The sequence below is a fragment of the Haliaeetus leucocephalus genome, unplaced genomic scaffold (assembly GCF_000737465.1).
Source record: "Haliaeetus leucocephalus isolate CR32 unplaced genomic scaffold, Haliaeetus_leucocephalus-4.0 Scaffold317, whole genome shotgun sequence".
Classification (NCBI taxonomy): domain Eukaryota; kingdom Metazoa; phylum Chordata; class Aves; order Accipitriformes; family Accipitridae; genus Haliaeetus; species Haliaeetus leucocephalus.
In genome coordinates this window covers 9,116,258-9,141,192 of record NW_010972753.1, presented here as the reverse complement: position 1 = coordinate 9,141,192, position 24,935 = coordinate 9,116,258, and the positions used below count along the sequence as shown (strand labels likewise).

General features: G+C 35.8%; 1 protein-coding gene across 2 annotated transcripts in view; it reads right to left on the bottom strand.

Annotated features, from left to right (window-relative positions):
• Positions 1 to 24,935, bottom strand: part of USP9X (ubiquitin specific peptidase 9, X-linked) — a 102,518-nt gene that overhangs the window by 12,027 nt on the left and 65,556 nt on the right. Inside the window, exons 25-38 of one of the 2 annotated variants that reach the window (XM_010571355.1) lie at positions 22,849 to 22,974; positions 19,309 to 19,475; positions 14,108 to 14,216; positions 13,367 to 13,513; positions 13,105 to 13,251; positions 12,049 to 12,271; positions 9,472 to 9,692; positions 8,883 to 9,073; positions 8,260 to 8,433; positions 5,895 to 6,036; positions 4,968 to 5,718; positions 4,321 to 4,444; positions 2,741 to 2,966; positions 1,506 to 1,635 (exon numbers count right to left, since the gene is read on the bottom strand). In XM_010571355.1, coding sequence (XP_010569657.1) covers positions 1,506 to 1,635; positions 2,741 to 2,966; positions 4,321 to 4,444; positions 4,968 to 5,718; positions 5,895 to 6,036; positions 8,260 to 8,433; positions 8,883 to 9,073; positions 9,472 to 9,692; positions 12,049 to 12,271; positions 13,105 to 13,251; positions 13,367 to 13,513; positions 14,108 to 14,216; positions 19,309 to 19,475; positions 22,849 to 22,974 — 2,878 coding nt within the window. The remainder of the gene's footprint in view (positions 1 to 1,505; positions 1,636 to 2,740; positions 2,967 to 4,320; positions 4,445 to 4,967; positions 5,719 to 5,894; positions 6,037 to 8,259; positions 8,434 to 8,882; positions 9,074 to 9,471; positions 9,693 to 12,048; positions 12,272 to 13,104; positions 13,252 to 13,366; positions 13,514 to 14,107; positions 14,217 to 19,308; positions 19,476 to 22,848; positions 22,975 to 24,935) is intronic. The other variant, XM_010571356.1, reaches the window with a different exon arrangement.

Sequence of the window (24,935 nt, the reverse complement as noted above, 5' to 3'; positions counted from 1 at the left end):
TAGAGAAAGATGCTGCTTTCTCACTTCAGCTACCACATGTGAAAGACAAACGGGCCCCCGACAGAAGACCCTAATAACTGAGGAAAGTAAGAACGTAGAGCTCTGTGACAATTCACTAGATATGAACCTGTGACTACCCTCATCAACCTGAGAGTGCAAAAGCAATCGTTATTCATTTGACTTGCATTTTGTTACTCTTAATTGCTCTTCCTCAGGGCAAATATATAAAGTAGCAATGGATTAACCCACCTGAGAAACAGTTTATTCGATCAATCTATTAATTTTCAGCGTGCTGGTAATGCTATGAGAAAGCATGATTACAGCTGTTCATTTTAATGTGAATAGAACTGATCTCAGTTTAACAACAAAAAATATTTTTGTTTGGAATAATTACTTCAGATACTATTAGTATTATTTATTGTATTCTTAGTATACAGACTAGTGACTTTCTATGCAAAGAACCTACATAACCCACGTTTTTGTATACTTCTAAATCTATACTTATTTTCATAATGCTGGACACAATTAAGATCCTGAAGAAAAATGGGTGATGCTGAAAGTGCACAGCCAATATTTCATGTCCATCACCACAAAACTGATACCATCTCATCTGTTAGATGCTAAAAATAAATATTCATTTGCAATCATACTCAACCGCTAATTTAATCTTTCGCCAGAAAATTCAGGACTCTAGTCTTTATGAAAAGAATCCTTATGAAGAGTCTCGAGCCTGGGAGAACTTTACTTAAGCCTTCCTATATTGCAAAAACACTGGCTTTTCTTGCTTGTTTAGTCTTGGAGGAACTACAACATCCGATAAATTTACAGTGGAATTTCCCGATTCTTGCATTCTTTTACCTCATACGTTGTCTATGGTGAAAGCATTCTGGCAAGCAATGATTTCTTAAGAACATGCACAGATTGAGCTATTTCCTCAGCCTCCCAAAGAGTCTTTAAAGGGAAGACAGATACAGCGTTTTGCATTTATAGCTGTGAACTTCAAAAGGTAAACTAAAGAAATTGATATTGAAAGGGCTCAGTTGGAATATATAGACAAAGCATGATCATCGTATTGACGTTTCCATAAAGAAGAATCATGCATCTCTCTCTTTTTTGAACTTTTATCTTCCTCAACTTCTTCAGGCTCAAACCAGTTGACAGCCCCACATGCTTCTTGGGTCTCATGACCTCCCTGCAAATAAGCCCTGAACAAAGCATCATCTCTCTCTTGCCATTTTTTCACCCCCACACCCTTTCAGAAGGACACAGACGTATTGCTCCAAGCTTCTTGTGTTAACCTTCCAAGGATGGCAGGAAGACCAAAGCCCTAAACTCCAAATTGGAGAAGCACAGATGCTCTAGAGAGCATTTATATGACATTTAGTAATAATGATCTGCCTGAGGCTGAAAAACTGGATTCTCCTGCTGTTACCTGTCTAACGGGATCATTAATAAAAACCAGTTTATTACAGTGTCATCAGTAAAAGCATCTGTAATTTGCTTACCTAGATTGGCATACATCACGAACAGATTGAAATACTGCTGCAAATGGCGCCCATGTTCAGATACTTCCCTTCTTAGAAGATTTAGTACCGCTCTCAGTAAGTGATCACTTAAACTTAAGTTATCATAAGCCTATAAGAAAAAAGTTATAATATTTGTGGTTGAACCTATCAAATCTTTATTTAGTTTATACTTTCTCTACTATGGCAGAACACAGAATTGGTTAAAAGGTATGGGATTCATACAAGCTCCAATATACCAGCAGCTGGTTAGTCTTCTGTATCTCACACAAAGACAGACAGACATACAGGGAATAAGACTCCCATCACTAAATACCATGTAAGTCCGAGAAATTATGCAAGTATAGAAGCTTTTAATTGAGCTTTTTCTCCAATAGCAGCTAGGCTTAAATACTCAGAAAAGCACATGCAGTTCCACTGTGAACTTCATAGACTAAGACAGACAACCAAACCACCTCTACAGGTATATCTCAAATACTTCATGAAACTGTCAAAGCATATGTAGCTTTAACTTAATACAAATTCTTCTGCTGGATATAGTAGTGAAAACATTCTGAGAAGGTAAGTGGAACAATACAAATAAAAAGTGTCTTACTGTAGACGTTAAAAACATGACAAAGCAAAGGCTCAAAAAGGTTGATATTTTAAATTTTAATACAGTCCAAACAAAAATGTTGTTATGACAAGTATTATGTTAAGATTTTGGGGTTTTTTGTCAGTCAGTTCTAGGTGTATAAAATTAGGCAATTCACTGTCTACTCCTATGCAAAGTTACAATTTTTGACAACTTCAATGTTGCAGAATACAGGGGAAGAAGAAAACTTAGGGAACTCCTGCATGTTTCCACTGGGTTTGTTTAGGTTTTGTTTGTTTTGGTTTTTTTTGTTTGTCTTTTTAATTCTAAATGAAAACCAAGGGTTCATGCCCCTACACATTACTTTATTGTAAGCCCCTACTTTTAATTTGTAGATTTCACACTTGCAATTCAACTCAAAGTTCTCACTATTTAAGTCTCCACAGTGATTTACAAATGGGGGGGGAACTGAACCCCTCTGACACCAACTCTCACACAAGCTGGCTGACTTACTTCATGTTATGTAGCGCAAAATGGACTGTACAGCTATCCCATCAACACCGATGCATCTACTCCAGAATTTACTTTACATTAAATGCTTAAAATGAAGAAGTAAGAGTAAGTTTCCAAAGTTTTTCCATACCTGACTGGAAGGTCCAGGAGAGGCAAAAGGTGAAGGACATGGTCCATCTTGCAATGAAAAATGTGCAATAAATACTATAAGTTTTGCAAATGCACCCCTCACTTCTGCACTAGGGCATTCCAAAAGATACTCAGAGAAGCGGTTTGAAACATTAAAAAGGACGTTGTGTGCAAACCAAAAGCGTACATTCTTGCTGTGACGAAGAAGGATGCACAATGCATCATACCTGAAATAGAAGATGACACAACTGAGAGATTATGACTAAATGTAGACATCAATGAATTTTGGCAGATGTATTCTTTTGCAGAATTAGAAGAAAATATATGTTAAAGGTGATCCCCAAACATTTTTGCTCACAAAATGCTTACAATCAGATAAATTGTAATTCCTGTAGTGACACTCTCTGTTACTAGCAATCACAAATTAAAAAGATAACTTCCATTAAAAACCTAAAATTTAACCGTAGCATTTTACTTCTATCACCCGTAAGAACTAAGACAGGATTACATCCCCTAACTCCCAAACTACTATTCAAAGCAGGTCCTAAATTGGCAGCCACCATTCCCTCTGTATTGGAACTGGGGGAGAAGGTGAGCAGCGAAGAAAATGTAAGGTGGACTTCATGGGCTGTGTATAAAACAGGTAACTAAATTTGTAACCTATCAGGAATTTATATTCTCATTTACAGATCTAAAAAAAAAACCCCAACAAAAAAAACACCCCAAAAAACCCACAACCAAAATCCAAGGAGTAAAATATCTGTTCCAGAGAGGGTCTTGTATTACTCTGTCCTCCTTCCTGCAGCAATATTTGAATTTCTCTTAATCTCTTAAAGTAACAGGAGTAACTTAGCTACTCTGAAAGTTGCTATTGGAGAAAAACTTGAGGTACGCATTTGCCATGTATTACATAACTACTTACTAGTAGCTGGTAAGCTACTGGTCATCATGAACACTAGATTTTTCTCTCTAGTTCTACCAGTAGTAACCCACAGTCCTCTCCACAACACAGAATAACCTAGCTTAAAGACTCAAATGCTGTGGTGCTATGAATAAGATTGTACTGTTTGTTATACTGCAGATTTGAATTACAGGCCCCGTAGAAATGTACATCAACCACTCTGCTAACAGAGTCTAAAAGACTATATATACACATATTTCAGAAAGGTAATACAAATACAAGCTACAAAAACGGGTTGAAAAGAGCTTTGTTTAAAACTACTCAGACCATGAACAAACCTTTCTGAATTGGTCAGAACACATAACCTATTAGTTTTGTGCTAGCGATAGATTCTACTCCTTTATTCTTTTTAAAAGACAGACAAAAGGTAGATTTAAGCTCTGTTTGAAAATGAATTTTGAAGCTGTTCAGCTCAGCAGCCTATTTTAAGGCTCAGTTTCTTCCCAGTATTTTCTGTTCAAATTTTTCCCCCTTTTCATGTGCACCTTGACCACATATTTGGGGGAGAGGGGAAAATAGGACAGACCAATAACAGTTTTTATTGTCATATGTATATAACTGGATCTTTTAACAGATATTAAACTTCCAAAACTGTAATTGTTGTTAAAAGACAAAGATACCAATCACTAGCAGGGCCACGGACTATTTTCTTTGTATGAAATCCTGTGGTGAAGAGAAATCTAGCAGCAAGCTGAATACTAATCATAGTTATTTCTTCTGCTTCAGGCAACAGATGATCTTGTCCTAAAGAAAAATCAAAATACTCACATGTAGACAAAGTAAAAACAATTTACTTTTAATAATTTAACTGATTCCAGATTATTATTCTCTCTGACTTTGTGTTCCAATTTTAACAAGAAACTTGATCAAACCAGCCTCTAAGCTTCTATCATGTACCATTTGAAAACGTAAGCTTTAAGACAGGTACCTGGAGGCTAATGTATGTCTGATTTTTAGAAATTCAGCATCTTACCTTTGAGAACTGTCTTCGTCAGAACGGCCCACAAACTTAAGTATTTTAACATGACTTAGTACATAAGCGGAATAATAGTTGACAGTTTATCAAAGTATTTTTTGCTAAATATTCTGGCATGTTATCACTGATGAACAACTCAACAACAGATGTTTAACTGCAGAAGTCCAGAAAGACAAGAGTATTCAAAGCAGAATACACAGAATTTTCACTGGCTAGACAAATTCTTGACAACACAAATCAAAACTCTTCTTGCAAGAAATTAATCCATAATTATTGCACTAACATACTAACCTGGAGGAGGATTTAAGTAGACACTATTACAAGTAAGCAACTTCTTTATGAACTGGAAATATTCTAGGCTGTACTGCATACGATTATGCATGAACTGCACGTTCTGCTTCCGTACACTTCGTTCAATGGCTGATGGCATTTTAATCTGATGGGGTTTAGTGGTAATAGCAAGTTCTGAAATATATTTTATTAGTTCATTGTCTTTGTCTATTGTGTCCATACGTTCATAAAAAAGAATATAAGCATTCCACCACCTCTTCTGGCGTCTGTAGGACATACGCTTCATCATGTGATCAAATACTTCTCCCATGTATTCTCCACCAAAACACTGATTTTTCATTTCTTCATCATCATCCATTTTACACTCTGTCACATCTCCATCATCAAATTTATACCACCGATTTTTCTCACCATCTCCACCATTCCTCTGGATTATATAAGAGTAATAATGTCCACCACTGGCCTGTCCACTGTGTACAAGTACACCAACAAGCCTGTATTTTGTGCTCCCAGAGTGTTCATTTTCAGACTGTTCATTTTGTATTATCTGATTTTCAGGATTTACATCATCTCCTTCCAATTTAGCTACACCTGCCACCGTGTAAGGCTCCATGTCCAGCTCTCGTGGAAATTCAAAATAATCATTGAACTTGATTGCACATTCCCTTTCCCAGTCATAATCAAATCGTTTCAACTGGATTGCAAGAACTGGAGGCAACTTCTTAATCAACAAGCGTTTCACTGTATCAACCTAAAAAGGGACATGAACAGTTATCAGCTTTTAAGTTTCCATTCATATACTCTTAACAACAATCGAATTCAGTAATTAAAGGATAACTTTTTTCCCCTGAACATGAACTAAGACTGAACTTAGTATGGCTATAACATCACAGTTGTATACAAATTCAATATATAAGGCATCATTACCTTTTTGTTGCATTTTTCACAATGATATGCATTTGCACCTTCCAATAAATCTCCTTTGACGTACTGTTCCAAAGAATCAAGAAGGTTTTGGTGATTTCTTATATCTACATTCAGAGTTGTGAAGGATTCCTCGCATTCGTACCTACCAATAAACACAACAGATGTGAGAAAAAGGTAGAAACGTGTTCAACTTTTATGTTCTACAGGTGTTACACAGCACCTTATTGCAAAAGTTTTATTCAGCATTTGATGTCAACTTCTTGCAAAAGGAGTTAAGCAGTAAAAAAAACCAACTGAACTCTTTTTTTATTGCAGATCTCCTATAATTACATTACAGTATCTGCACATTGTATTTTTTGATCTGCACTAACTATAGTTATTTTATGAACATCGTAGAAATGACTTGTATGTCTCAAGTTCACTGGAAGTTAAATCTTTTAGCACATCTTGTTTTTAAAGCAGCTAAAGTAGCATGACAGACTCTTGGCTAACTTAAGCTAGTAGAGAAGCACAGATAGCAAAACAGAGTAGTTTTTCCATTGCTGACCTTTACTGTCAGGAATCAGACTGATAAACACAAGTATTGTATCATTGTATGTTGTATATATTGTATAAAGCCAACAGTTCAAAACAGCTTTAAAAAAAAAAAAGACCTGTTTATTTTTCTATGTGAAAAACCTGAATAGCTGTCTTCATAAAATTACTTTGCATATTTATGACTGGCTCTGACTTACTGTGTTCTGATATAACCTTCAAACAAATTCCTAACGATGAACCAGCAATGTTTGAGAGACAACCAGTTAAGACATCTTGGAAACAATTTTATTTTTTTAAAAGATAAGGAAGTGATGAATACATTTTAAAAGTAGCACCTATTCCACCATAACTCTGTAGGGCTTGTTTCTCTGATACGCAATCAAGCATACAAAGGGTTTTGTAACAGTGCATAAATTAATATTTAGAAACACTTCAACCAAAACAGTAATACTCATTCATCTATTAAATAGCTTACAAATTTAGAAAGGCTATTAATCTGTCATACCCCAAACCAATAGTTTAGTTTATCATCACTTTTCTCCTCCCTAAACTACAACCAGGGTAACATTTTTATTAAGAAGTACAATTATGCAAATCCAGTAGCGTTCCAAAAAGACAGGTTATACTTCAGGATAGTACATAGTATCAGGAATGAATGGTAACTCACGTTGCTTCACATCTGTAGCTTCCATTTAATTACCCATTGCATATAAAATAAAATCAGTGCTTTCATTTTATCTTGCAATATTTCAACTTACTTCTGGTCACATATTTTAACCCATGAAACTTAAGATGTTCCAATTAAAAGTTCTTCTATTCACACATGAGCTCAACTGAAGTTGAAAGATTACCACAATAAAATCAGTTTGTAATCAGTGGTTTTTGCTCTATTTTTATTGCTAACTGAAGGATAACAGTAAATGGTCAACTTTCACAATAAAGAGAATTTGCAATGGTAATGTGCAGAGAGATCTATACTGTTTAAGAATCACACATGATTGTTCTGTAGTGAACAGTAAGAAGGCCAACTGTTAGTGATACAAAATTTAACACAATAAAAAAAGCCAACTGTTGAAAAAGAACAAGTCCGTCTTGAATCTCGCACACAATTTTAATCATCACGTCAAAACGAATATAGAAGAAAGTCTAGAGAAGTACAACTGTAAAATGCCCAGTTCTACTCCTTCACTAAGCATTTGTCATTGATCGCCATCATCAAGACAGTGGGCTACAGACTTTCAGTCTGATTTGGTATGGGTGTTTTTTTACATATCCTATATGAAGCTGAATTTCAATGTTCACATTTTAAGTTAATTGAAACTACACCAGAAATCTTAAGAAAAAGATAAACTTTCTACACCATTCTCCCAAATTACAGCTTACATAATGAGTCTGAATGGAGTTTTACTCATTGGAATTAAAGATTCATACCTGGGTCTGCTCTATCCACACACTATGGAAGACAGAAGACAGCAACACCTGTTGGCCATATCTTAAAATTTTATACATTGCATTCGGTCCCTAAGTTGTTTTCACTTTAAACATGAAAAAGCTGTATCTTTTCCTCCCCTGATCAATACACAATGCTTCACATACAATCTGCTAAGTAGAAGCAATTATAATCAAGTATTTCAAGGCACTTGAAGACAAATTAATGTTAGGGTTGTAGAAAAAACAAGGTAGCAAATTCTATCAGCTTTAAAAAACAAAAACAAAACCACCACCACCAAAACCACACAAAAACCCCACTCTTAACTCTTGAGTCACTTTTATAAGGGTACAAACACAGGTTGTTTTTCTGTAAGAAAGAAGAATCTTAAACACTTACCGATGTGGGCATCCTTGACAAATCTTCTGATCAGCAAAGGACCCTCCTAAAACTTTACTTAACATTGCTGGATGGCCCAAAGCTTTTAAAGCTTCATCTAAACTGTCCACCAAGGAATTAAAAAACTCTAAAGCATCATGTTGTTCACGTAGATTTACAGGTTCACCCCAAAGTCTGAAAACAGAAGCACATTCTTGTCAAATATTTTTTGTTTTGTTCTCCAACAATTTATTTTCTAAAAAAATATTATTCAAGCTATTAATCCCTCTTTCTTACTGAGAAAAACTATTTATTGGTTTGTGATGTAGTATACCACCTGTTACTTTGTCCCTGACGCACACTTACTGATAAGCAAAACCAAGCTTTTGTGTATAGCTTCATACCTAATTCGAAGTCTCAATATCAAGGTCAAGAACTACTAGAATTCAAAATAACCATCTTGCTGTAAACTTTGATTTATTAACAGACTTCTACAGAATGGTGAAAAGACAGGATAACAGATACAGTGCTGCAGAAGTTCTGCTAATTTACACTTACATCACTACCATTTCTTCTACTATGATTAGTTTTGTTGCATTTCAGTGGTCCAGTGAACAGACATCAATACTAAATTTTCTATTTACCTGAATTGTTTCCAAAACCCTCTTGGTACATAGTACTGTAGTCTGGAAGCTGCGAGATGACCAAAAATTACTTGGAGATGCCTCAGAACTCCAATATTGTACTCTTTTCTATCTTCTGTTTTACTCAGTGCTGGTTTGTCTTCATACTGATGTGGATAACCAAACACATCATCTCGTGGGTCAACATTGCTCTGAAAAGCAAAAGAAAATTTGTGCAATTAACTTTGATATGTAGCTGTCTCATAGCTAGTTGTATCCCTTGTTTAATTTAACAATCTAAGGTGTTTCATGTTCTCATCTGAAGAAACAGATAATGTCTTTGTATGCATTAACAGAGTTCTGGTAGCAGAAGTGGTGTACAGTGCTTTCACATACAAATCCATGAGGAGGAAGTCTGCAAACCCTGCTACTTAGATCTTCCGAACTGCCTCTGTGTTAGCAAGCCTATTCAAGGAAGAAATATTATGCTATTTGCTTTCCACTGCTAGCAGTGGAAAGCAGAGCGACTAGCAACTTAAATTTGTTATAACCTTTTCATAAAAAAGAATTCTATTTTAAAGATAAGCAAGTTCTACATAATTAAATTTACCTCATTGTCCTGCTTTTCATCCCCAGACATGTCATCATCTACATCACTGCCTGTGCCTTCAATTGCAAGAATCCCATTCCTGATGGCTGGAATCATGTACAGCTGCTGAATGACAGAATTCATGTAACAAGTGGCACCAGCATTTTTCAGTCCTACAAATCCCTTTGGCGGTCGAGGCCCAACAGGTGGTAGATATTCCCATTCTGTAAGTGCTTCACAAGCTAAAAGAAAATAGCAGAATGTGATTAGGAAACTATTTTGTTATAAAAGAATTAGACCATCAATGCAGTACAAAGGGCAGTTGCATAAAATTAGTATTAGTTTGTATCATACTGCAGTTTAATAAAACAAATGTTCCACCAGAAAACTTAATTGCTAAAATTAACACAACTTCTATGAACAACAGTTCCATCTGTAATCTTAACATTACACCATTTTCTTCTATTGCATAACTAAAAAGGTGGCCAGACAAAAAAAATCAGTCTGCTTATGTATCAAACAGAAGCCTTCTCTCAATACCAGCAAGTTTCTTAGCTGAAGAATTCAGCTGAATGAATCTAGAATATATAACCAACTTATAAGCCTTTCACAAATTTATACTTTTAAAATTACAATAGTTCACTTTTGCCTCACTTTTCCTTGCCAGGATGGGAAATAGTTTTAGCTAATGCTATCTATATAACCTGTGACAGATTTTCTTCTCCTGAGTCTTCTCCCTCAGGCCTCTCGCATCTCTTCAGAGTACATTTACGACCACAGGTTTCCTATGCTAACCTGTTGTTCTGTACTTTTAACAAAAAATTCTGATGTAAAAGAAAGTAAGAGCATGCATGTTTACAAGCAAGCTTTACTTGGTATATGAAACACACAGCATGCACAGTTCATACATGTGTTCTCTCTTCTGTCTGACATACCATAGAGATCTGGTGTTCTGTCGTGCTTATCAAATACTTGAGTGGAAGGAAATGCCATAAAATCCTTCTAATGGTGAGGTGATAAGAAATACACTACTTCCCAATAGAAAAGGGTGAAGAAAAAAGGATGAGGTGTGGGGGGAAACCATAAAGCCACCATTTTCATTTGTTCATTTGAGATGGAACCAAACAGGAAGAAATTAAAACCTCAAATGACTCACTGATACCAACAACTGGGCAAGCAGCACTGCCATTGTGAGAGGTAGTAGACAATTCCACTATGGGATACTATTTCCCGTCGCTTACAGTTTTGCTCAACTCTACTAGTTTAAACATGCTGTTAAATCACAGAATGGTTTGGGCTGGAAGGGACCTTTAAAGATCATCTAGTCCAAGCTCCCCGCCATGGGCACGGACACCTTTCACTGGAGCAGGTTGTTCAAAGCCCCACTCAACCTGATCTCAAACATTTCCAACAGTGGGATGTCCACAACTTCTACGGGCAACCTGTTGCAGTGTCTCACCACCCTTAACGTAAAGAATTTCTTCCTTATGTCCTATCTAAATCTACCCTCTTTCAGTTTAAAATCATTGCCCCTTGTCCTGTCACTACAGGCCCTGGTAAAAAGCCTCTCTCCATCTTTCTTATAAGCCCCCTTTAAGTATTTAAAGGCTGCAGTAAGGTCTCCCCAGAGACCTCTTCTCCAGGCTGAACAACCCCAACTCTCCCAGCCTTTCTTCCCATAGGAGCTTGTGTTTGCTTTGTTTGTTTTCTTGGTCTGCCCGTCCGCAGTCCCGTCCCCCGCTCCCCCCCCCTTTCCTGTTAATATTACAGCCAAAATGGTTTAGCTATCTTATTTAGGGCTGCAGAAAATATGTTCCTGTTTGTTCATTTTTAAGAAAGTCTTACATGCTTTTTATTGATAACAAAATCTGTGTTAAGTATGAGCCTTTTACCATCCTTGTGAAAATTAGCCCAAGTTTCATTTGACTGCCAGTTTTTGAAACAGTAACATTTGCAAGTTTTTGTACATTCTGCAATTACTATAATCTTTCTCCAGTGAAGAGGAGAAATTAAGTGCAGAGCTGTGCTGAGACAAAGCCAAAACTGAAAACAAACATTTGAGAAAGGACTACGACAAGCAGAGAATGAGTACAGAACTAAAAAGGGAAAGAGGACAGTGGACCTGTGTCTGTGTGCGGACAATAATGACAAATTAGGTGAGCAACCAAGAGACTGGCACTAAAACTAAGCCAAAGATACCTGATGAGGTTCTGGGATTGGTTAGGCAGAGCCTGAAACAATGAGACAAAAGTAGAAGATACAGACAGAATGAGGTTCCTGGGAGCTGGTATGAACAAAGGGGAGTAGCCAGAGATCAGGGTAGGAAGGGTCAGACTGTGTAAGTGACTGGGGCTGGAACTTGGATGCAACCATGTAATGCAAGTCAGTACATTTACTGCATAAAGAAGAAAAAAAATAAAGGCTACACGGACAAACTTTTCTAGATTTTGACAGACTCATTTTGCAACATTAAAAGCAGCCACAAACAAACCACAACCTAAAAAACTCAGCATCTAGTTCAGTTGATAATATAAACAAAACCTATGTGTAATATATACATTAAAAAGTAGAAAATAGATAATTAAAAATATTACATACTAGTGATTGCTGTACCTATGTAATACATTTCAGTCAAGGTGTCTACTATCTGTTTGAGATTTCGGACACATCCAACTGCTAGTGCAACTAGCAGCTCAAAGCCAGCATTAATAGTAGCTGGTGAACTACAGACTGGTATGGCCTGCTCAGCAGGCAATTCTCCATTTCTCATGTATTGTAGATAAACATTGGATGCCGGAAAGATGAAATCATCTATCAACTCCTGAAAAACAAACAAAAAACAACAACAAAAAAAGAAAATAAATCACCTATTACCACAGAAATGCGTACTATTTTATAACAGAATAAGAGTTATTACACAAATGAATGCCTGAGAACCAGAGGAGTACTTAAAAAAACCCCAAGAGCTAAAATTGAGAGCAACACCACAACAAGCTTTTAAATTTAGAACAAAGTAACTCCATTCTAAAGTGGCTCCCTGCAAACCCACCCCCTCAATTTAAAAATAAATCTGTAGTATTCTTGATTGGTAAAAATTTTGTTTTGCCAAACCAGTATTATCTACAAAGCTCTTTATCTATTAGTGCTAAAAAACCCAATATTCCTACTGTATGATATCAGAGGTACAAAGAAAACACATCTGATTAAAGACACGCTCAGATGTCATGCATTTGTTCAAACCTGCCATAAACATTAACAACACTAATTAAGAACATGTGGAGAAAAGACAATACAGGGTTAATGAAAGCAGTCCTGTACAGGACTATCCTGTATCTAAGCTCACTATCCTTGTGTGATGTTTGCCGAGTCTTGGAATAACAGCTTACGATGTCACAGCAACTCCATACGCAGCAGTTCCGAAGAATGAAAATGTTAAGTACTCTTATGAATGAAATGTGTAATTTTTTCCTAAAAATTAGTTTTAAAGAAAACATTAAACTCCAATTAGAAGCCCTTGTCAGACAGTTAAATTGGGACCTTTTACGGTTACAGACCACAAGATGTGAAGCTTCTTTTTACCTATTTATAGTTTAAAAAAAAAAAAAAAAAAAAAAAAAATCAAGAAACTCCATAGGTCAAAAAACTTGAACTTACTTTAATGAGATTAGCTCCTCCTTTTTCACAACCAATATGGTATTTCTTCTCAGGTGTCTGGAATGCTAACAACTCTTTTGTTACTCCAAGGTGACCCTCTAAGATAGTTTCTTCAACACCTGTTTCCCCTGTTCTTTTTACTTCATCCTGCCATTTTAGAGAAAGTTAGTTAAATAATACACATCTACCAAGCTTAAAACTGTACTTCACAACAAAGCAGCAAAAAGCTGATTATCAGAGATAAATTGGTCCTAAAACTTACCCTAATCCTCTTAAGCCAGTCAATTTCATTATTGAGAAGAACTTCAGCATTGGGTACATTAATATTACTGTTGTAAGCATAGTTAAGAAGATGTCTTAAGAGAGTGAAGTAGTCTCCAGAATGCTTAGCTCTCTCTCTTGCAGTACTCTATGTAAACAAAAACAAATGACATAGAATTCACAAAGACTTCTACTTATAGTACAATGCTAACGTATTTTCCCTAAAACTGGCAGTAAATATGAAATAAAAGAAGTGTAAGGCAATTTTCAACCCTTTACAAGTTTATAATTGTATTTTGCTCTTAATGAATGACTTCTGGACTATTTTAGTAGCAATTTCTATACCTAAATGGGAACCAAACAGTGAAGTGATCAAACATTCAAGAAAGCCATGAGCGTGCAGAATTGAAAAGCCCTGGCAGGCCCAGTAAAAGAAGGCAATAACTGTAGGTATCTATCTAATCTGCTAATGATTTTTACTTGAAGGTTAGCATTCACTGAAGACCAAACGCATATATTAAAGCTTATTGTTCATGTCCTTATCAGAAAATGCAAAAAAGTCCCTTTCCTCCTCATCTAACTCAAAATGGAAATCAACTGTGCTGCCTGCTTATAGGTCAAAAGGAATCTATATTTTAGTGACCGTTATTAATAGCAATTTGCCTTTTCTTGCAGATATTTTGTCTTACTACTTTTTACAGAAATTCACATTGTACTGAAGCCTTTACCACTAAAAACTTACCCCTAGAACAGTAAACAGCAGGGTAATGAAGAAAAGGAGGGGTCTCTGTCCCATGCAACACCTGGTAGCCATTAAAAAGAATTGCTCCTGTGCCATCTGACGAACAGTTCTGGAAATAATTTAATAGAAACATTAAATTCAATCTCCCTATCCAAACAGGACATTAAAAAAAAAAAAATTAAATTTGTGCTTATCTGCTTAATGCCATTTTCTAAAACTGCACATAATGTAAGAAATGGGAATACTTTAATTATTCACTACCCATTATACTGTTTCTCCTTGCAGTGAAATTTTAGACACATGAATTACTATTACAAAACCTGTTCCACAAATCAAATATTTAAAGGTAAAAGAAAAAGAAACTTATCAGCATCTAACCACTAAACCTTTGCAACTGCCAGCAAATATTGCATAACACAACAAGCAATTTGCAACCTTAAATAATTTTTTTTTCTAATCAAGCACCAGTTGTGCCTGAAAGACAAAGTAGAACCACCCTAGTAAAACTGCTCTTATGTATCACCACAGCAGTTTGCTGAGCATCTATGAAGTGATCAAAATTTATCATTAGTAAGAAATGACAAAAGATGACCCCCTGAAAATTCAAGTGGCAAGAATTAAAGGAAATTTTCCATCTAAGAACTTAATCTAACCACTGGAATAATGTGGGAATGGATAAGCTTAAGGAAAAAAAAAAAAAATTAAGGCAAACCCTATTCTTTTAAGTTGTAAGATTAATTGTCTAAGCACTGTATCTTGTAAAAACTGTTAGAAACAACTCTGCTTGGGTGGGGGAGAATACAAATGAATGCTGTGCTTTATGAAAGTATCTCAACATACAAGAAACTGAATTTTACAGTGTCTTTTTGGTGTGGCTGTCATTGTTTTCTGCCCATGAGGTCACTGTGGAAAGCACACGAAAGAATCCTGTTTCCTTCAGAGTTCTTTCATGTGTGAATAACTGTGCTTCAAAGAGAGACACAAGAATGACCATGAGGTCAGAACGAAGATGCACCTAGCTGAGCACCCTGTCTCTGGTATACACCCAGGAAAGTACAGAAGAAGAGGGAAGCATGCAGTGACACTTCTCCAGAACATTCTCTCAGCTTCTAACAATTTGTGGTTCAGGAAGACTACCAAAAGCAGTATTTCATAGCCCTCACTGGACAAATTCATGAAAGAACCCCTCAAACTATTTCCAAACCAAAGGTTTACACTGCTTAAATGTTATGCTCAAGAAGTTCTTACACAAAGAAACACTCTATTTATTCTCTCTTTGCTATTTCTGATTTTAAAGGTCTCTGTGGTATTCTCCTCCCACCATTTATCTCCTCTCCAATACGAAGTGCCCCAAGCTATTCAGCTGTTCCTCAGATGGAAGTAATTTCAGAGCTTTGATCTCCCTTGTCACCCTTCTCTGATCTTTGCAAGTTCTACTGCATTTCTTTGAGTTGCAGAAGACCATGGGGTGGAGGAAGACTGTTTTGTTCTTAGTAATAACTGACATTTTATGGGATCTGATCGCTGAGCTGACATTTTCATAAAAGTTCTCACAGAAATTTATTTTAAGATGCAACCCTTCAGCTGCTTGGGACACATCACATAGACACTCCTTAGGTTCATGCACTTAAAGGAAGAATTAGATAAAGGTGCTATTTTCCAGAAGTGAGAAACATGACCAAGGAAACACATACATCACACTGTTATGTCTCTAAGGACTATGCAGTATTTGAACACAAGTAGTATATTTTTGTGAAGCTATAACAATTTAAGAGCTCTTAAGGAACCATGGAAGGGAAGCAGCTGCCTAAATGCAGGCATCTAGTGCCATGTTAGACACCATGACAACAGCACAGAGCTAGCAGATAGGACACGAGTTGCATGATGAACTCACACGCACCCGGTGAAACAGCTGGAGACCAGACACCTCCGTTAAGGCAGGCAACCTGAATCACCTCCTATTGATAGCTCCAGGATACAGATTTCTGTTTAGTTAACAGAAGTCAGCCTCTTCAGTGGGTGTAAGTGCCACTGCTTTACAGAAGCAGTAAGAATTTTTATTTATTTGGGCCACATATGTATGACCACTAAACACTTTGCAGCCATCAGTGGAATACTTCTGGGTTCCAGGATCATTTAGGCCTAACTGTTCAGCTATATACTGTTGACTAAGCCAGTCTTGTATTCAGGGGTCACCACTATAAAATCAATTACCCTGGAGAGTAAGAACTGCTCTAGTATTTAGTATTAAACATTTTGCATTCTGTTTCTCAATTTATAGGTAGCATGGTTATGCTATGAGGAAACAGCAGAAGTTCTATACATTCTCAACCCCTGAAAGAAACAAACCCCACCAATCCATCTGATCTTTTCCAGAAAGATCATGTTTGTGAGATCTGAACTTGATCATCTTCCTTGTCTTTTATGGCGCACCAAAACCATTTTCTCACATGCGTATTTTTGCTCACATTGTTCTCTGATTGAGGGTAGGAGATTAGAGAACAATAGTTGAAACTGGAAGGATATTCAGAATTCTGTCTGGTATTTGCAAAGCTTTCTCTGCACTGCAAATACTAACTTGTTTCCACAATAATTCAAAAGAGGAACTTTTTTTAGCTTAGTTCAACTTCGTCTTCATTTTCAAAGCAGTCTTCCGTTTCTACTCATGTTTATGCTATTCTAACTATGATGTAATAATGAACAGTGGCATTCTAAGTGAGATTATCATATATATCGGAAGTTTTACAAGCATATGAGAGAAAAGAGCCCAATGGTTAGCTTGTTGTACTGACGGTATCAGGTGGAGAAATAAAGCAGAGATAAGGAGCTGAGCACCAGTTCACTTGGATAAGAGAAGCCCTTAAAAATTTTATCCCCTCTGACAAAAAAACCCAAACAAACCCCATCTATTAATACTACTCTTATTTTTAAAGGGCAAAAAGCTAATGTACCTTGGGAATTAAGCCACTGCTGTTCAGACCTGGGCTGACATGCCAACAAAACATGTGAAATGAGAAGCCCCAGCTTGGGAACACATCTAGTTTCTTCCAATATTTTAGGAAGAAAAGTACAGTAGTCAACTATTCACTAGGCATAACAATACGAAATAGCTAGGATTCAAATTCAGTCAACAAAGCTCAAATCAGCAAGAAGAGTAACCATTGGAAGAGACTGGCAAAACTATGACAGATATTCCCATCTGTAAATCAAGACTGTAGGTTTTGCTAAAAAGACATTCTACCTCCATCACAAGCTGTGTTGGATAGAACCTGCACAATGAAATTCAGAGACTAAACTGACTTATAGATTTAGACATTTCTGATGTGAACCAATAGTTCACTTCCTTAAGGAAATATGAACACAACAGAAAAATCCTCCCAAAGAGCATTTGCAGTTTTCAAAGACTGAAAGAGTGGTAACAAGTATTTATACCAAACACTAACTGAAATATAAACAAATGCTGGTAAAAACACTTGAGAAATGTCACTTAAATTCCAAATACAATGCCAGAAAGTCAGATAACTACAGTGAAATTTATTATAAAAATTATCACCCATTACTTGCATTTGTACACTTAAAATCATGTAAAAAAGCCATAAATCTGATAAATCTTCGGACACACATCAAAAATCAAAGGATGGGGCAGCACTGACACTTGCCCATGCTATTCAGCTGTACTGGTACTCCAAATTTGACATGTGGCCAACATACACTTACTGTCAAAATAGTAACTTGGTATCAACTGTTGACAGTTTTAAAAATAAAATTTAGTGATTTCTTACTTATCAGCCTTGAAAGTTACCAAAAATAGTGAAAAACAGCTTGTTTCATTTAATGTGTAAAATTACAACATACATTTGTCAGCATGTTTTGTTAAACTTCTGTAACTTAAGTGATAATAACAAGCTTCAGTGAAGCTGAAAATTCAGCATTCTATACCACAGGTTGCAAACTAATAAAGCTTGTGGGATTCTGATAGTAACACTCCAGTTTCACCAATGTGTGCAAATACTTCATTGTAAAGAGATACTCTGATGATACTATTGATGCTTTTTTTTTTTTTACGGTGAATATTCCTGAACATGAGACTTTTAAACCTGTTTTATCTAGAACAGTAAAAAAACGCCCAAAACATGGTGCTGAAATTCTGACTCCATTCATCTGAGTGCGCCATAACCTGACTCCATTTAAAATGTACTGAAAAGCTTAGACAACTTCACTAATTTCTGATCTCTGTCCTTTGTCAAAGAAAAGTTAAAATATTCATGAAACAGCAGCAGAGATATCTTACAAAACCATAATTAAATCTTTAGTAACAGTTCAAAGCACTGGTAACTAATAACAACATACAAAAACTTTCCACTTGGATGGCTTCCAAAAATACACACCCCAATACTTCACATAGTAATTTCAGATGGGCTAAAGAAGTCACAAGACGCGCATCATACAGATGCTGTATTGTGCAGATGCTGTCTAAGGAGATCTGTAGGAATAGCTTGGAGATAACAAGAGATCCCTGAACTCTATGGCAGGACTGCAGAGCAACTGAACCACATTGCTCTCGGCAGCTCCTGCTGGTTTTCCCTGTCCATCTGTCCCCCAACAGTGCTAACGGTTCCTCCAAGACACTGCTACTGCACCAGGTGACAGCTTCGGTGTGACAGCTCTATGTAAACATGCGAGTCACATGAAGAGTCACAAATGTACCACTCCAATGCAAGAAAACCAGAGGATTAAATCTTAATTTCCCCCTCTCCTCAAACTGCTAGTACTGTATCTTGTCTTTACTTACCAGAAAAAGTATAGGAAAGTTCTTCTATACCTAAGTCACTTATATATTCTAATGTAGCAAGTATTCACATAATTTCTGAAAAACATAAAGTACCTATTATTTTATTCTAAATAAGTTGTTCTAAAGCTATCAGTAGCACATTATCAGGCATCCATCTGGCTTGACAATATCCTCCTTACGAGTACAAAGCAGATGGGACTGATACGGCTACCACTTTAGGATAGATATCCAAATTACAGATTTATATTACTAAACAATAAATTAAGACAACCACGGGGGGTGGGGAGGGTGGAAAGTCACTTAAATAAGCAGTCACTGCTTTGCATTTAGGCTTTATATTCATTTTGACTTGTAAAATAACATATGTGATTAAAAAAAAAAAACACAACACAAAACCATCAGAACTTACTTGCTGTGACAGTGCAATAGTAAATCAATGATAAAGGTCTGCCATGCCTTTTCTTTACTAAGCGCATCCAGTGCCGTTGGAATCAAAGCAAAACACAGGGTCATCACCTCCAATGCTTCACAGCAAACTTGTTCATCTTCCATGTCTGGTTCATTTCCTGCATTTGTCTGTAAAAATAAACAAGATAGCACAAAGTGGGTAAAGAAAAAAATCCCAAGAAACCCAAGTGGCTCCAAGGTATATACGCTAAATAGTATACAAATTTGTGGTTTGTGTTGGTAAGTGATTATCAGTGCCAAGTATTTTATGCACTCCGCTCAGATGTGATTCAAAGCACTGTGCGGGATGACCTGAACTTCCAGTACTGTGCTTCTCAAAGGAGGATTCCAAGCATGAACTTAAGGAGCCAGAAGTTAAATAGGAAGCTTGTAGGCAAAAGTTACATGAGTTAGTATTGTTGGGGGGGTTTGTTGGTTTGTATTTAGGTTTTGTTTGCTTGCATTTTTTCAATTTTTTTAAATAAGATGTTTTTCTTTACTACTCAGAACCTGGAGTTTGAAGCTTTAGAAACAGTTACTATTTAAACAGAGAAAGGCTATAGTGCTGTATAATTCATCAAGAAGTCCATTTTTATAAAGCTGTGATACGCACAACCTATTCAACCAAAAGCTTCTCAATACTGCTAGAATTTATTCAGCACTTCACTATTTTTCAGAAACATGAAACAGCTAAACCAAATTTCAAACGTAGTTGCTGTGGTGATTTTTGAAATAGGAAAGGATAATATTTCTAATTGGTATATAGGTTACTCTTTCAATTAAACACTTGAATCAAGTGAGTTGATTTTGGTACATTTTTCCAAAATAAATACTTTTAGAATAAAAGCAAGCCCTCTCCTTCATCTAAGCCAAAATTAATTAGCTTGAAGAAGTTCTAAAAAAACTGAATGTGAGCAGGTTTCAATCTTAATTCATCAGTAATCATGGTTGCAGGTTAGCAACATCAACTAGAGGCTTAAAATAAGTATTTGTTTTATATATGGAAAGGTATCAAGATTAAGTAGGCAGAAAAAGGGATTACAATGCAGAAAAGATAACTAATTGTGAACAGCAGCAGAAGAGGGCAAAGTATGTCTCAGTCTGGCAACAGACACTATTTTGTCTTTGCACAAAAGCTAAAAATCACAGGCAGTCACTACCACTGCAGCAGGAGGATGTGGTAATTCTGACACATCTCAAGATATGAAAGTGAAAGTAGAATGCTTTCAACAAGTTCAGGACTGCACCTACTCTGCACTAAAGCCCTGTTTAGAAAAGAAATTTATTTCTGCATGGCTGTCGGCATCTAGTAGAAAGGCAAAGTTCATTTTACACTCCATGAAATACTTCCCTATACTCAGGCACCGAGAGCTGACGGATCTGTACAAGCAGCATACTTGCAGTATTTCAGGTGGATATGGGCCTTCTCTGAGCTAATAAGGAAATGATGGTTTGACACCACTGAAAGTCGCACACAGTCTTCTTCAACCACTGAGAGGACTCCCATACCAGAATTTTTTGAGGCAGGAGGCAGAAAAGACTCCATAAAAGTTATGCTCTCAAAATAATTTATCTTGACTTTGAAGTTTAATTGAATTCATTAGTTAAGTTCAGAAGCTTCTTTAAGTGGTCAAAACATTCTTTCAGAAGTCATACTTGATGGGACTACTCTGAAGTGCCTCTTAAAGATACATTTACCATAGTTGCCTTTGATGTTTTTAGGAATCCTGACATGTCATTCCTGATTCCGCAAAAATCAGTCTGCTCTTGTTCTTAAACTAACATTTAATGACAAATCTCTACCTCACAGACTTAGCAAAATGCTCCTATAACCTATGAGTTGAGAATCTAATATTTAGTGGTCAACTAAGAAAACAGGAAGCATTTTTCTTAAAATACTTTTTTCTCTAAGCCAGTGTTTGCCAGTCACTAGTATATTCAATCTTTATAAAACTACCATAGGAGTTACTTCCTCTCTTGTATAACCAAACGCAATTCTCTTAAATTAAGAGTGTGTCTTTTCTTGCATAGCATTCCTCTATTTCTGTGACACCTTCCTCTCTTAATGTTATTTTAACAAAGCGTACTTTATTCCTCCTTCTTAGCACTTCTGCAATTTCTTCCTCTTTTTAGTCTCCAATTTTTCCCTTCAATATTTATTTCCCTTTTGCCTAGCATAAACCAAATGCAGCTGCCATTTATTACAACTGTCCATGTAAGTATCAATAATTAATAAAAAAAACACACAACACCAACAAAAAACAAACACCCTGCCCCCCCCCCAAACCTGTGAAGGATGACTGATAATGCACAGCTTAAATTTCACCTATTTTAAAACTTCAGTTATTTGAAGGTATTTTTACAGAAAACTGTACAATTTTCACCCACAAAAATATCAGGAAAGTACACTGAGGTATATTGTCCTTTAGGTGTATTTTCTCTAGTGCACTACCGCTCTTAAAACATCTAATGTATAGATAAGAGCACATCTTCATGTGCCTGGACTGTCATGCTAACTAAACCACATTTTATACACAAGTTTATCACCTCAAAAACAACAAAAAACCTAAAACAACAACAACAACAAAAAAACACCAACCAAAAAACCCCCAACTTATTTCGAAGAAGTCATTCTCCTAGCAATAGAAGCAGATGCCATTATATCACTACACAAGCTAAATCAAGAGGTGTTGCATTTTGCTGAAGTAAGCATTCTTCCTCTAATTGATCATTTAAGCACAACAGCTAATACACTAAGAATAAAACCTCCCTACAACTTCCTTTCCCTTTTACTCTCAGGCATGTATTGATGAGTACTAAACTTGATTTTGTAAGATGAACAAGAGAAGATGTTTAGACAACAAAAAAATATTTTTTTTAAATCACTGCCAAAATACAGGTTACTATTTCCTATAACTGTAAGCAACATTCGTTGAACACAAGGTGTGTGATAACATACTAATACGTAACGCCCAACTCCAAACTATTTTTGTAAACTACACATGAAACCATGAAGATGTTTTACATATCTACATAATAAAAGAAAAAAAGCCATACAGAATTACCAGTGCTTCAGTGCTAATTTCAGATCAATTAGCTCTTGTTTCTCATTCTAGACTGCACATATGCTTTTAATCAACTTCTGTAGAATAGACCTTTTCAGTTTGAAGATGACAAAAACGAGCATAGCAAGAAATGCTTATTCCTTATTTAGATACAGAATTTAACTGGGCTTAAAACATGTTACAGCAACTTACAGAACTAGTGCATTTTTGAACTGACACCAGATTCAAGTTACAATTAAGTAGTTAATGAGAAAAGGAATGTGAAATAGAAAATTAAACTCTGGTATGACAACTGACGTATACTAGACTCCAAATACATAATCACCAAGATACCTACCTAAAAGCTCGTTACACTCTAAGCCTGACCTGGTTGACACTGTCCCTTTTGTAAATAAAGGAACAGTTATATACAAAAGAAGTTGCTTAGGAATTCTTACCTTTTCATAGATTTTACTAATTTCTTCATTCGAGCTGAAAACCAGCTGAACTGACCCACAACCTGATGCCCAAACAATTTTTTGTACTGCCCTAATAACACAGATATCAGGGATGTATTTTGAAGCCTGAAAAGAAGAGAAATAAACCAAAGCAACATTAAAACACAGTTGCAAATATTACAATGGATTCTAAATTCTCACAAATGTATTTTATAGAAAGTTTAAAATTTTAAAATTTAACAAAGAATTTTTTCCTAAATAGAAAAAAAAAAAGATGTATCTTGCAAAGCATTTGTATTTCACTTACGTAATATGTCATTTTTTAATAGAAAATAGCACTACAGAATCTTAAATCATAATGCTACAAGTACCAGGAATTACAAGAAAGTGAGCATTCTTGATAAATAACCAGCAACTATTTGATTCTGAGTAAGATTTAGCAGAAACTACCAACTTCAATGCTAAAACATTCTTGATTTTGGGGAAAAAAAACAACAAACCACTAAGCATGCATCTCGAAGGCAGCTAGCCTCTTAAGTAATATAAGAGGCTGAAGTTACTTTAGGGTTTGTCCCCGCCATGATTATTTGTTGTGCTAGCTGATAGTTAGCTAGACAAACTAATGCTTATCAAGTATGTGATTAATATATAAAGGGTTTAAAATTAATAAGAACATAGATCATGTATCTTATGAATCATATAATCTTATGAACGCAGAATCACTCTTCAGTATTTTGGGCATGAACTGAGTTAACATCCAATAATTTCTACTGATATACATACGTTACAAAATATACTACAACTGCCATTATTTACAGTTTGCATCAACTTTCAAAAAAACCCTGAACCTCTCTGGAGTCTACATTCAAAGTAGAACTGTCCAAAAAAATAGGCAATCTTTAAAAGTAGATGGCAGAAAGTTCTCAAAAATTTCAAATTTCATTTTTCTAATGCTCAGACTTAATAAAAAAAGGAGACTTTAAGCAGCTTAACTAATAAGCTAGCTGCATCAGGAAAGCTGAACAATGTGCATTCTTGCTACTGATATAGACCTTAACAATAATTACAAGAAAAATAATAGGTATTTCACTTTTGTCACAAGCAAAGCAACCTTACAGTAACAGCACCACAAGAAAAAATTGTCATACAGAAAAACATCTTTTTTTTTTTTTTAATCTCATTGTAGTTTTAAAATCCTGAAGTATCAAAATTTTTTTGAAAGGTGAAAGATTTCTTTCCATGCTGTAGTCTTCTGTCTGGCCTATGAAAACCACATCAGATTTATATTTTTCTTAAATTGTGAGGTCATGTGAAAAGAGTCTTTGACCATCAAAACATTAAAAGAAAAAAAAAATCTTTCAAAGGCAAACTACAATACATATGAAATTTAGATCTACAGCAGTTTTCATAATTTCAGAAAATTATAGACAATACTTTAACAGCAATACTGTTAAAGAAATTCAGATTTTGTTTGCTTTGATATGCCTGGTGAAAGAAAAAAATATTATTAGAAATCCTCCAAAAAGGACAATGGCACAATTAAAAACCTTTCTTCATAACTCACCTCAAAAGATATTTCTTCTGTGGAAGGAATTTAATTAAATCAGAGTTCAAGTGGCTAATTTTACACATACCATCACCTATGGATGCAACACCACCACTAATGGAAGGCAGATGGTTCAGTCTTCCAGTCTAGTACATTGTGCTTTCTTTAGACACAGCTCTTTGTTCAGAAGAACTAGTGTATTCTTCAACATTAAGATGATAACACGAGACTACTTTTATTTAGATAGCTCAGAAATGTTTGGAGATAGCTTTGCAGGGATCCTATACAGTACAGAAAACCAATATTCACTGCTACCACACTGGAAACTGAGGGATCCCAATTCACCATGGAAGAGGAAGTTGCAGTAGTTCCAATTTTAGCTTCTGCTGAATTCAGGAGAATTCACTAATGTACATGACTCATAATTCCAAATCCAAATGATGTTTGGTCATACTATACAGGTAAGACTTAGATTTGCAAGGCACATTGTTTAACCCTACCAAGCTCCAACATCCAATTTCTCACTTGTATCGTTAATGCA